The sequence below is a fragment of the Schistocerca cancellata genome, chromosome 4 (genome assembly GCF_023864275.1).
Source record: "Schistocerca cancellata isolate TAMUIC-IGC-003103 chromosome 4, iqSchCanc2.1, whole genome shotgun sequence".
In the NCBI taxonomy this organism is placed as follows: domain Eukaryota; kingdom Metazoa; phylum Arthropoda; class Insecta; order Orthoptera; family Acrididae; genus Schistocerca; species Schistocerca cancellata.
This window is the reverse complement of record NC_064629.1, coordinates 361082175-361096189: the sequence shown is the minus strand read 5'-3', so window position 1 is coordinate 361096189 and position 14015 is coordinate 361082175. Positions and strand designations below refer to the sequence as shown.

The 14015-nt window shown below is 37.0% G+C and overlaps 1 protein-coding gene across 1 annotated transcript in view; it reads right to left on the bottom strand.

Annotated features, from left to right (window-relative positions):
- Positions 1–14015, bottom strand: part of LOC126183857 (microtubule-associated protein 1A-like) — a 610220-nt gene that overhangs the window by 138185 nt on the left and 458020 nt on the right. Inside the window, exon 11 of the mRNA XM_049926148.1 lies at positions 7516–7665. Within this exon, the coding sequence (XP_049782105.1) occupies positions 7516–7665 (150 nt within the window). The remainder of the gene's footprint in view (positions 1–7515; positions 7666–14015) is intronic.

Below are 14015 nucleotides of genomic sequence, written 5' to 3'. Positions count from 1 at the left end.
ACGTCTGCGACGTTCTCCATGACTGTCTCAATTCAGGATGGTCCTCTTCTTGTAAAGTTGTATTAGAAGAATGATTACTGTGTATAAATCACTCTGCAGAAGTTCCAGACACTGAAGGGTTTGAAAAAAGGTGTTGGTCCGATGACTGGCGTGGGTCTGGAGAAAATGATTCAGAAATTCGAAAAGACGGGTTCTTTTGGTATGGAACCTGGTAGAGGGAGGAAACAATTCGATTCATTGCCAGTGGAAGCTGTGGCTACAGCAATGCAGGAGGAGATGAGTGGTGATGTGCAAACATTTAGTGCACAGAGAATTGCCCGAACACTGGACATACCTGTGAGCATGGTGCATAAAATCCTATGAAACATCCTTCTTTGCTATCCATTCAAAATTAACCATGTGCATGAGTTGCTTCCTGTTGACCTGCCAGCAAGAGAGAACTTTGCTTTAGAATTTCTTGCTCACATGGAAGTGGACAATGATTGGCTGTGGAATATTTTGGGGACAGATGAAGCCCACTTCCATCTGACAGTACGTCAATACACAGTATTGTCGAATATGGACAATGGAAATTCCACACTCAAATCAACCAGTACCATTTCATCCTGAAATGGTCACTGGTGGTGCACATTTATGGCATCATTTGTCATAGGGCCACATTTTTCGAAGAGACACGTGTTCCAGTCCTGTTACCTGTACCATCACTGGTAAGCACTGTGAGCGTCTTCTGTGCAATCACGTCATTCCAGCTCTCCAACAGCATGGATGTGTGGATGGGATCATTTTTATGCAATATGGCACACCTCCACACATTGCAAATACAGTTAAACAGCTGCTGAAGCTCTATTTCACAAATGCTAGAATTATCAGCCACCATTTCCCTACAGCCTGGCTGTCCTGATCACCTGATCTTAATCCGTGTGACTTCTGGCTGTGGGGCTGTCTGAAAGGTGTTGTATTCGGTGTTCCAATTGCAAACTTAGCTTCATTGAAGGCATGCATTGCACAATGCATTTTGAACGTGACCCTGGAAACACTTCGATCAGTTGTGGAACATGCTGTTTCTTGATTTCACTTGTTGCAGAAAATGGTGGACAGCATGTTGAACATATTTTGCACCATGATTTTAATTGGTGCCTTTTATGCAGTTTTTCGCCTCAGGACAATTGAGAACCAAGGTTAATGATGCTTTTTATGCCATTTTTGCCTCAGGACATTTAAAAACCAGATTTTCCCATCTGTGTGATATGACCTTCCCATGGTGGATGGGCTTACATAACTAACAGTATCATACCCATACACCCATGCACACTGAGTAGTACAGTTAGTTTAACACCAAACATACACCTTAGGCATTGTTGTATGATTCATTTGTCATTTGTAGTTGACCAAAATTAAATTATGATGCTTACAGTGCCACTTATTACTATGTTTTGTAACTATTTATTTTTCTTCTGCCATACGTTTTCCCCCTTCTCCAATAATATTCCTTTGCAATTTGACATCATTCTGACCAGTGGTGCTATTTATACAGCGGTTTGAAAATTTAACTTTAATTATAATTACCCCATATAACTATGCTTATTTTCTAGTTACACAACTGTGGACACAGCAGTGCCTACAGAACATTTATTTAGAAAGTAGCAAATTCAGAAAAAAAGTATTCTTTATACAGTTTGATAAGAAATGAATTGATAATTAAATGAAAGCTTGTTTTTTAATTGTGTGTTGGTTTGGCTAGCTACTTGCATAAAAGCCATGTAACAGCTGATTCAGAGATGTAAATTCTGTAGTATGGGCCTACACAGTCCAATTGGGTTGGATCCTTGAACTAGACATCACAAGCAAGTTAGAGTCAAAAGAAAGTTCTCTGTTCGATTTCTTGTTTGAAACATTGCTACCATATTGGCTTTCATGGATTTAATTGAATTGTGTGAGATAATGCACAATTTGGTGAGTATTTATTGAACTGAAGATTCAGAATCCCTCATACCAACTCTACTTCATGCTTCTTTCTACCATTTTTAATTTCTATGCAAAAAAATTAATTATCAATTCCAAAACAATGTAAATACAATACTTTCTAGCAAGCACTCCTTTTTAATTTCTTTCTGTTTAGACTTAAATATCTGTACACACATAAGCAGTGAATAGACATATTTGTACTGGAAATAGAGCATCTCAACAATGCACTATGTCCTATATGACAGGAATATTGGCACACCTTGCCCTGCCCCTTATCATGACAGTCAAGCTCAGGATAAACAAGGCACATGATATTAGCACTCTGGATCATAAGCAGAACACGAGTGACTGACAAACAGGACACTTCCAAGCCTGAGGTCATGCAGACATTGTGCATTGTGTCACCCTGTAATGAGTGCATTATGCGTAAATTCATTGCAGGAAAGCTGCCACCACCACAGTCAATTGCCGTTGGTGATGATGTATTCATGACAGGCATTACATGGCAATGCAACTGACTGAAGTCTAAGACTGAAAACAGAAGTGTGAAATATCTCCATTGTTGAACCCATGTTTCCCTTCGTTATTGTTTTTCCTATAATAACATGTATCCTCACATTGGTGTTGCATATATTTCTTCAGTAAATTAATGAAGTGTGTGTAACAAATATTACTCATGTTTTATTGAGGATCGACATTCCCACTAGTGGTGACCCTGCAGTGAGTTGTTCATGCAACCTTCTGAACTAAGAGGAGGGGTGATATCCATGGTGTGTTGGAATGTTGAATAATGCTTTTATGTTTCTGTCCTTTCTTTGATTTGGTATACTTTCCTGGTGCCAACTTGGACAGTTGAAAAACGATTGGTGGTCCCACAATAAGAGGAATGTGGAAGCAGATGTTATGTAGCATCCTTGTGAAAGCTTCATGCAGCTCTTTCATGTCAGCCAGATTCTACATAGGTGTAGTGACATCTTTTAATTTCCACAGTTTAGTCTGAACTGTCCTTGAGGTAGTGGTGCATACACTAATGTGAGCGCAGAACACTTCATTGGTTTTAACTATGCATGTTGTCACTTCCTGCAAGGCCATCACCTTTCCAATCAACTCACTGGCAGTGTTCACTATGGTAAGAAGTTCACCTTTCAATGATGCTTCTGTGTTGACAGGTAAATCTGTAAGCTTCCATGAGGGCAATGTCACACCAAAAACAACAGTGTTTTTCAGTTTGTGAGGAATGCTTGAACAGCTTGTATGTCCATAAACAGTCTCAGTCTTTATATGGAGTTGAACCTTCCATCAACATGAAAATGGTGTACAAAATCCACCTCAAGGATCGGTTCATTGACTTTGGCAACCAGGAAGATCCTCTGCAATTTCTTGGTGAAACCCAAACTCACCACCTCACTGCATTGTCCAAAAGAAGGTATCTTAAAGCTGTTTTCAGCAGTGAGCCAGGGGACAACAGAAGATCATTCTTCAGGTTTCATCTTGAGTGTCATCAACTGACACAGCCACCGATGAAGCCACACCATCACCAGACTAGCCTCCACAGGAAACTTCCCAGTTTCTCCTGTTTTAAGACCAGTCTGCATGAAGGCTGGCAGGAGCATAGAGCATGAATATTCATTCACCCCAAGACATCCACTCTATGGGAGGGGGGCTATATGGTGAAATAATTAATTGAGGACTAAGACTGAAAGTTGAAGTGTGGAATATCTCTGTTGTTTAACTGACATTTCCTTTGGGTCATTGTTTTTCCTGTTAGTTTAGCTTATGTTTCCATGCAACATGTATACTCATTTTGTGTTGCATATATTGTTCTAGTAAATAAAAAAATGTGTGTAACTAATATTGTTCATGCTTTATTGCGGACTGATGTTCCCACACAATCAACCATTACAGATTGCAGTAGTGGATAGATGAGTCACAGTGTAACAACTGAAAAGCCACCTTCTTGCTATGGGGTACAGAAACCACCACCCTACATATGTACCTCAGCTCATCGAACATCTCAAGGCACAAAAATTAGCATGTGCACAGAAACAGCAGCATCACACACTCAAAGAGTGCAATACGTTTGTCTGGGTTGATTAACTGATTAACATGTTTGATACACACTGGAAGCTGGATCAGTTATGTCCAAACTCACATGAGGTCATGCATCTCCATTGCCAGAAGAACCCTGTTCAAGCAGGTGATGGATGGACATCAATGAATGGATCACAAGAACCACCTATAACTAGTGTCCATAAGTTATGTACAGTGATTCAGCAGTCAAGGATCAAGGTGGTTCCATAATACTTTCTCCGCACCACAATGTATCATCATACTCACCAGGGCAAAAAGAGATGCTACATATTACCAGGTACGTGTGCCTAATCCAACCACTCATAAACGTATAACAAGCTTACTATTTAAAGTGCTACGTTAGTTAAAACACAGAAAGTCAGTTATAATCTAACATAAGGAATTGTTTTACCTTAAATAATTCAAGAAAGACATTAACCATGAGCACTTCATTAGTACGATAACACCTACACTGCCAGAAAAAAATGCAACACCCTCAATGACAAAGTCATTTTATTGACAAGTGAGGTGACCGGTAATACATCACTGCAGAATTGTAGGGAACAAATTCAGACCAAACAAAACACATGTCACATTAAAGGGTGCCCAAATGATTACATCAATACACAATCCACCCCCTCTGGTGGCAACACAGGTGTGTATTGTCATGTGCAAACAATAATAAAGATGCAAAATGGCATCCTTCACTAGGTAGACCCAAGCATATAGCACCTTTTATTGCAATTTGACAATGGTTCTTGCAGGCCCTGGAGAATGAGTCAATTCCAACTTCATCATGTCCCATATGTGTTCAATTTGTGAGAGATATGGTGATTTTGCTGGTCAGGTAGTTATACACCTCAAAGAGCACCTTTTGTCACATCATCTGTATGTGGGCAAGCATTACCTTTCTGTAAAAGCACATCACCTTCTTGTTGAAGAGATGGCAGTAGCATAAAGATAACACCTATTGCAATGTAACAGGCACTGGGTACTTTGCCCTGCAGAAACACTATATGTGACTGACAGTTGTAACTGACAGTCCCCACATCATAAAGCCTGGGATGGGAACTGTGTGCCATGGGCAAGTGAATTTGGGAACAGGTAGCTCACCAGGTCTATGCCATATATGTATACGTCCATAACCTGAATACATACAGAACTTACTCTCATCACTGAGGACAATAGTGTGCCATTACACTCTGCAATCAACTCTTTCACGACACCAGAGTAGCCACGCTTGGTGGTGTCATTGTGCCAGGGGTAGCCTGATAAGAGGCACACATGATATTAATCCTGCTGCAAACAGACGGTTCCCAATGGTCTCTGATGACACGACAGGTGCAATATGTGTTCAGATTTCATCCCTGGATGATGTTTGGTTGGCCACCACTGCTCACACAGTGTGTCAATCTTAACATGTGTCTGTGCTATGCAGATGTCCAGAACCTGATGTAAGTGTATGGGCATGTTCCACAGACTACTGTTGAAAGCAGTTACACACCACTGACACATTGTGCTCAACGTGGGCAGCACTCTATCAATATGTCCATCTGGCTTCCTGCACACAATGCAACCCCTTTTTGAATGGTCGAAGCAGCTCAACAGGAGTATGTACTCCATTGTGGGACATGATTGTAGCCTAGAATGAATGTTGCAAACAGCACACACCTTTAAACTCAGCACAATTACCGCCTGCACAGTCAAAACAGAGGGTGCACAGACAGGCCTCCTGGGCACCATCTGATTGATGATGATGATGACAGATGAATCATTAACATTACAACCTCTCTGTATCCACATATTACACCCTGCTGCTCCCGACCACATTTTTTTCTGACAGTGTACATTCAGCCATAGTTCTTCAAACAGGCACCAAACACCTTACTGTCATATTGATTTATTTAGTTCAGAGTTTCCTTTCGCTTAAGTGTCAGCTTCACTTTGGAAAGTATTGACTTTTATCTTTCTAAAATCCTTATATTTCCACAAACTCTCTTGGGGAGGTATTAGTTCACTGAGCATAAATATGAATGATTGAAAGAGATTGATTCCTTGAGAATGTGACAAAATAATATTTTTCTTTCCAAGTTACAAAGAGCTGATGGAGGTTACTAGATAGTAAACTTCCCTTTGAATAAAACAATAATGCTTATTTGGGGTAAAAATTACTTCTATAATTATGTGAAAACTGCACTGACTTAAAAATAACTACTTTAATTGATGTTATTAGGAGAAATTTCAGTGTAGAAAAATTAAGAAACAAACCAAAAGGAAATTGTTACAGTAAAAATGAAACAGAAACAAATATTCTGGATAGATAAGAAGAGTCAGAACCAATTATTTGGCTGTTGGTCATGGCCCAGATTGATTTAACAGTTTAGCTTTGAAAAATATATCTGACAGCAATGGAAATAAATTCAGGTTATATAGTTTATACTTCACTAATATAATTAATTGTGCCAAAAGTTACTAACCAAATTAAAGTTCTGAAACTAATATATGTGAATTCCGTTGTAGATAAAAGTTTACTGATCACATAAATGTAACTAGCCTCATTTAAGCACTTAACTTTTCTTAAAATTTAAATAGAAGTGGGCCTGTAGCCACTTTAAATGTGAAACTCCATTAATTATTCTCAAACATTTTGCAGGAATAATGGTAATATAGCATAACAGAAATCAAACAGTAGTGGGTAAGTTGCTTGTTGGAGTATCAGCATGCAAACATGCAGAAGTCTTGTTACTTAACACTTAGTTTGTAAGGGCAAATTATGACACACAGACTGCTGCCAATTCCAAGTGGTATACTATGATTAGGCATAAAACAGTTCACGATATTTTTGTAAAAGTATTGGAATCCCTGCTCTAGATGACTTTTCTGTAATTTTAGGTTACCTCTTCTGTGAGAGTATGTGACTGTATAATGTTAGCAGGAGTTAATTTAAGTATTAAATTACCAGTTACACACTTACATTTAATTTTTCATTCCTATTTGTTGTATACAGGATGTGTATTTAGGTATATGTAATTATTTGTGTTATTATAATATGTATTTTTATATCGTGAAACAGTGTAATGTTATTTTCTTTCTTGATGAGTTCTTATGTTTTCTAACATATCCAGGAAATGATTAACAAATAAATAACAAAAAATTCACTGCTGGACATGTTGAAATGATAAATCAGTCACCAAGGCTTTTTTATGGCTTAAATATTAGCTCTGAACTTTGGAACAGTCATTTGACAGACTGTAATTGACTATCACTTGATTGCACACAACTTTTGTGGATACTGTGATAAATTAGCTTTCAATCACATGTTCAATCTACACAGATACAGATTTTCTATGGATAAAAGAAAATTCATTTCCATATTTTTGAAAACAACTTATTAATGTAATGTAGATGCATGTGGGCCTGAATACTTTTATATAGTAGATTGTCCTATTATAATTAATTATAACACCTTAAATTACTCACTTGGGCGTGGCCGCCGCTCTGTATGAACTGGTCCATTAACCTGGCCCTTATGAACAGCTGCAAGTGGAGCACTAGAGACAGGTGCCCTCGGTTGTCGCTTTGGTGAACGATTTTCAACGCTGACCCCTGGGCCCACGGAGTGAGAACGAACTAAAAGTGAAGTCCATACACAACTTGTAAGTATCAGTATCAGTATATTCAGTCTACTCTTAATCTTGCTATTTCCACTTAGATACAAAGTATCAACACCCTGAGAAAAATTTGAAATTTAGAAATACTAATTGTTGCAACTAAAACCTTTTTCTCGTGTGGTTGATAAACATATAAAATAATGCTTTAAAACTGTCCTTCATTTACTTATTTCTACTCTCCTCCCCTCAGACATCAAATAATAAATTCTAAATAATGAATATCAGCTGTAGAAAGAACAGTGTTGACTGATGTGTTATTTCATAATACATTATGACAAAATTACTTTTAAGTACAGAATTACAATGTATTTTAATGTTCATAGTTCTATATATTTAAATTCGCTTTATTAAATATGAATTGCCTGTATCACACTAATTAGCCCAGTCATGAATAAACATTCTAGATTTTTTTTTTAAATTGTTGCACTACCTTGAGGATTGGTTCAAATGGCTCTGAGCACTATGGGACTTAACTACTGAGGTCATCAGTCCCCTAGAACTTAGAACTACTTAAACCTAACCAACCCAAGGACATCACACACATCCATGCCCGAGGTAGGACTCAAACATGAGACTGTAGCGGTCACGCGGTTCCAGACTGTAGTGCCTAGAACCGCTCGGCCACACCGGCTTGCTACCTTGAGGATTATTTCACTATCAATCTGTGGAGTCAACACTAAATTTAAGACTATTATTTCTTGTACTGTGTTGTGGTTTTCAGTCCAAATACTGTGTAAATACTGTAATCTGTATCCATTTGGACCTGCTCTCCATATTCATCCATCTACAATTTTTACCCCTCATGCTTCTCTCCACTATCAAATTGACAATTCATTTATGTCTCAGGATGTGTCCTATCAATTGATCCCTTCTTTTAGTCAAGTTGTGCCATAAATTTATTTTGTCCCCAGTTTGATTCATTACCTCCTCATTAGAGAAATGATCTACCCATCTAATGTTCATTCTTCTGTAGCACCATATTTAAAAAAAAAAAAAACCTCTATTCTCTTCTTGTATAAACTGCTTATTGTCCACATTTCACTTCCATACAGGGTTACACTAAAGACAAAAATACCCCCAGAAAAATCTTCCTAACTCTTACATTTATAGTACATAGTAACAAGTTCCTGCTTTTCAGAAATAATTTTCGTGCTATAGCCAGTCTATATTTTGTACCCTCTCTACTTTGGCCATCAAGAGTAATTTAACTGCCCAGATAGCAAAGATCCTCCACTATTTTTAGTGTCTCACTTCCTAATACAATTCCTTAGCATCACCTGAGTTAATTCAACTACAACCTTTGTTTTACTTCTGTCTTCTAAGATAAATCTTGCATCAGTATTGACTTGTGTGTTCTTACATTTATCAAGAACCCAAACCCATCTTCCCCGAGGTTGGCTTTTATCAATTTTTCTATTCTTCTATTAATCACCCCTGTCAGTGTTTTTTTAACCGTAACTTATTAAACTACTATTACAGTAATATTCACCTGAAATTCTAAATATTACATTCTTCTTGAAGTCTGCTGGTAGTTTACCTATCACATAAATCATGCCTCCTAGATCAAATAGTTCTGTCCTGACATATTTTCCCAAGGACCTCAATAATTTTGATGGATTGCCATCTACTCCCAGTGCATTTTTTTTATTTAGGTCTTTTGGTGCTCTGTGAAATTCTCCTTTTAGTATCACATCTCCTTTTCCTTTCTATAATAGTTTGTTTCTGTAATAGGTTTTTCTATTGTACAACCCTCTACATATTCCTTACACATTTCAACATTCCCTTCTTTGCTTAGTACTGGCATGCCATCTGAGCTTTTAACATTCATTCAGGTGCTTCTATTTTCTCCAAAAGATTCTTTAATTTTCCTAAAGGTCTGTCGTTCTGATTGTCAAGCATACTTCTGTACTTTTGCATTTATCTTATACCAATTTCTGCTTTGCCATTTTGTGCTTTCTGTCAGTCTCATTTTTAGATATCATTAATCCCTTCTGCCTGCTTTATTTGTTGCAGTTTTATATTTCATGCTGTTAATAGTTAAAAAAATATGTCATGTATTATGCAAGGGTTTCTACTGGGCTTTGTCTTTTTTACTTAGTTGGCTGAATTCATGAGTAAATTTAATTAATACTTCCATTTTGTAGCAGTAAGGGCTGAGTCTCATAAAAGTAGATCATAGATAACAAAATGAATTACAGTGTCTAGCATTAAGAAGATGGAACTGCATATGGAGACAAAAGTTATTGAAACCCTGAATTTCTTAAATATGTAAGCACATACAAAAAAAAGTTTGACAAAAGTCATTAACTAGCAAAGCATACTTCAAACAATAGATTCATTTTAAATGCTAAAAACAAATCAAAAGCTTTTTGGTCTGTTATAAGAAGTTAAGTTGGGAATGAAATTGAGAGAAAATGTCCCTCTAAACTAATAATAAAAGGTAGAGCTGTTACAGAGCCCTGTGCAATATGTGAATCCTTCAATGACTTATTCATTAGCTGTAATGAAACTGGTGACTGCTCACCACCACATACAAATTCTAATAAGAAAGAGAGAAATTGCTCAGATTTTAAGTTTTCCTATGCTTCAAACTCTGATGTTATGAAAATCATAATGTCCCTAAAAAAATTAAACTCAGTTGGTCAGGGTGAGGTTCCCATTAGAATAATAAAAACAGTCTGTCATAGTATTGCATATCCACTCTCCCTCATAATCAATCAGTCTTTTGATGAAAGATGTTTTCCAGATAAATTAAAGTATGCCAATGTTTGGCCAATTTATAAAAAGAGCAAACAAGATAAAGTGAGGCAAAAAATGAGAAAAAATCTCATTGTTACTGATTATTTCGAAAATATTTGAATGGGCTTCATGTGATAAGACAGCAAATTATAATTCATCCCACAGCACTATTTTACATAATCAGTATGTTTTCAGGAAAGCCTGCAGCACAACCTTATCCATTCATGAACTGGTCACAAAAGTTATCAGCTGTCTTGGTAACAGAACATTTGTATCATACATCTTCTGTGAGCTTACCAAGGCCTTTAACACTGTAAATCATGACCTGCTTCCCCAAAACTGACAAGCTATGACTTTCAAGGAATATCTGTTACTTGAATGTGATCACACTAGGCAGATAGAAAACGAAGAGTACTTGTTAACAGAAGTGGTAAGAAATACACACAATTATACATTTCATAAGGTTCAATATTAGCACCAATACTATTTTTATATTGTATTATCTTTGCCATGCCAGATTCAATCCAATACTATCCATTATGCAGATGATTCAATAGGAATAGTCTGATGTAGAACCTATGAAGACTTAATCCACCATATTGCACAGATACCTGAAGAAGTAGAGGCATGGGTCAAATACAATAATTTGGAATTAAACTTTGCAAAAACAGATATTGTTCTTTTCACCACAAAACAAACAGCACAATGTATAAGTGAATAAGCTCTATGGACGAAAAATAGAACACTGCAAATTGTATCAAATTCCTTGGTGTAGTAGTTAATAAAAATATAATTTGAAATCTCATTGACCAATAATCACCTGTGACTGTTTTAAAAATATGAAAAGGTTTTCAAATACCACAAACAGTCACAACATTTGTTGATTACTAAATTATTTACTAAATTATTTATCACCTCAAAAATGTCACTAAATAACTAATTTAATACTCAACAAATTTTTTGACTGGTAGTGGTACTTGAAAATCTTTTCATAATAAAAATATGTTGTAGAGTTACCATGTGGACAGCATACTGATTCAACTGAACAGTCTCACATATGTCAGAATGTCTCATATCGAGTCACTGATTTAACCATAACAAAACTGTATATTCTGCATATTTTGTTTCAGTAGTTTTGTATAGTATAATTCTCAGTGGGTCTGATAAAACTAATCCACTAAGCTTTCAGACTACAAAAAAGATCATCCAAGCCATGATGAGAGATAAAAAGAAACAACACTCCAAGCAAACATTTACTTAAAAAGCTACAGCTAATGTCCATTCCAAGCATGTATACAACTGAGATTCTTGTTTTCACAAAGAAAAACCCACAACTTTTTGAGGGGCACTGCTTCTTGCATCAGTATGAGGCTAGACATAGAGAGATTTACATGTTGCAAAATTGCTTGAATGACAACCATGTAAAATAATGTGTGTCTATAGAAGTAATGTCACATTTATTATAACCCCTGATTATTTTTCAATGGTAGTTGTGTAAAATAATAACTGTCTGAAGAAGTAACAACGTAAGTTTTATAACCTTAGATTAAATTTATTAATCTGCATTCTGCTTTAGAATTGATAAGCCACCTCTGTCACAATCTTCAACTATATGAGGCATGTTATGTGATAGTAAAAAATTGATTTTATCTGACTGATTCATTTGACCCTATGCTGCCTTCACTATTTCATCTATCAAAGCTACCCATCCATCTTCTTTTGGATAGCTTTCCCCTGTTGCAGCCAATCATTGCCTAATACTTCCTTTGAAAACCTCAACAAACCCTGGTTTTATTTATCCAGTTCTCATCTTCTTATTTTCATACATTTCTGCAGTTTCTTTAGCTTTTAATCTGCAGTTCATAACCACTACATTATCTTTGATGATTTTTAAACAAAGCATTAGCAATGATTAAATTATTCTGTGTCCAAATTTCTACCAGGTGGCTTCCTTCTTCATTCCTTTCTCGTAGTCTATGCTCTCCCACTATTTTTCCTTCTCTTCCTTTTACTGCTATCAAACTCCAGTCCCCCATGACAAGTAAATTTTCTTCTCACTTAGTGACATGATGAAATTTTGTACCTCAGAATTCATTCTTTCAGTCTCTTCATCATCTGTGGATCTAGTAGGCATACAAATTCGTCCACCTTGAGATATAACTGGCTCATTAGGAGAACTGTATAATGAAAAACTCAATATTAGATTTATATAGGAGTAGACAACATACTTTTCAAGTGAATTTTCCAATACTTGTGTTTAATACATTGTATCTCTGTTATTTTGATCTACATTTGCAATTATGTTTCATACTGCCACATATATTAATTGCTGTTTAATATCATTTAAAGTAATTTAATGAGTTGTAAACAGCTAAGTTCGTCATCTCATTTCACATATTAAATTATAAAATTATACAGATCAAAACTTTGTTTACATCTATTTCAGTTCAGTCAATGTTTTAGTGACAAATCCAGGAAATCAAGAAATTTGCTAATTTTTTGGTGACTGCTGATGGCAGATTGGCTATCAAGAGTCTGTCTAAGCTGCTGTGAAGCTGTGTGATATCATCTTTGACTCGGTATGTTTTCTCTTGGTATTGTGATAATTAGTGAGTTAGGGCTTTGTATCACTGTACTGTAATAAACACGTTTTGTTACATAAAGTGGTCACGTGGCATTATATTCGCCAAGCATAGTGCCTTTTTTCCACATTGGTGAGCCCTTTTTTGTTTGTTTCATTTGTGAAATACATGTTGTGTGTTACCTGCTTTGCACCAGTACCTGTAGGCAATGGATTGCTTACCACATTGTGACTTGAATACTCTGTTCCTGGCTCCTACAGTGAACTTTCACTGTGAAGCACAAACTCTGCCTTCATAACACTTCTCAGATTCATCTGAACATGCACATTCACTTCATACTGGTTCTCCAAAGGGTAACCTCACCTGGCTGATGCTGCCATGGTGGGAACCACATATAGTCAGGCCACTATGTCCTGAGCAACACTGTTTGTTTCCAGGCTCATTTGGTCTATCCAACCTGTGTGCCACATGATTGGAAGCATGAAGCCACATTCCCACATCAGCTTGCTGCACCGCTGTCTCCATCTTCACTGCCTCAGCAGCCTGTGAATTTTGTCTATTTGCATGCAATGCAATGTTCCACTCGCTCATCCATACTGTTTCCTACAAACTACTTGAACTGTTCTCCAGTGAACATGATCATCCCATCTGCACTGATCAGGTTACCTTCCCTACCAGCCGCACCATGTGTGACATGCACACAATGCCCACCTGCCTCCCTTACGCAGGCCTCAGGCGGTACGTTGCATCCTCTGCCTACCTTGTCCACTGCTCTGTATCAAAATTCCACTGCTGACAGCATTCCTCTTCAACTACCTAATTCTTCACCATCCGCCAACAGCCCATGCCCTATACTGTTCAAGAACAGCACATTCCTACAGACAGAGTCCCCAGACTTCCCCATCTGCAGAAAGAAAACACAAAAACATGGTTTGCCTCAGTGGGCATCTAGGACATTTATGGAATAATTGACGACAATGCTCATTTT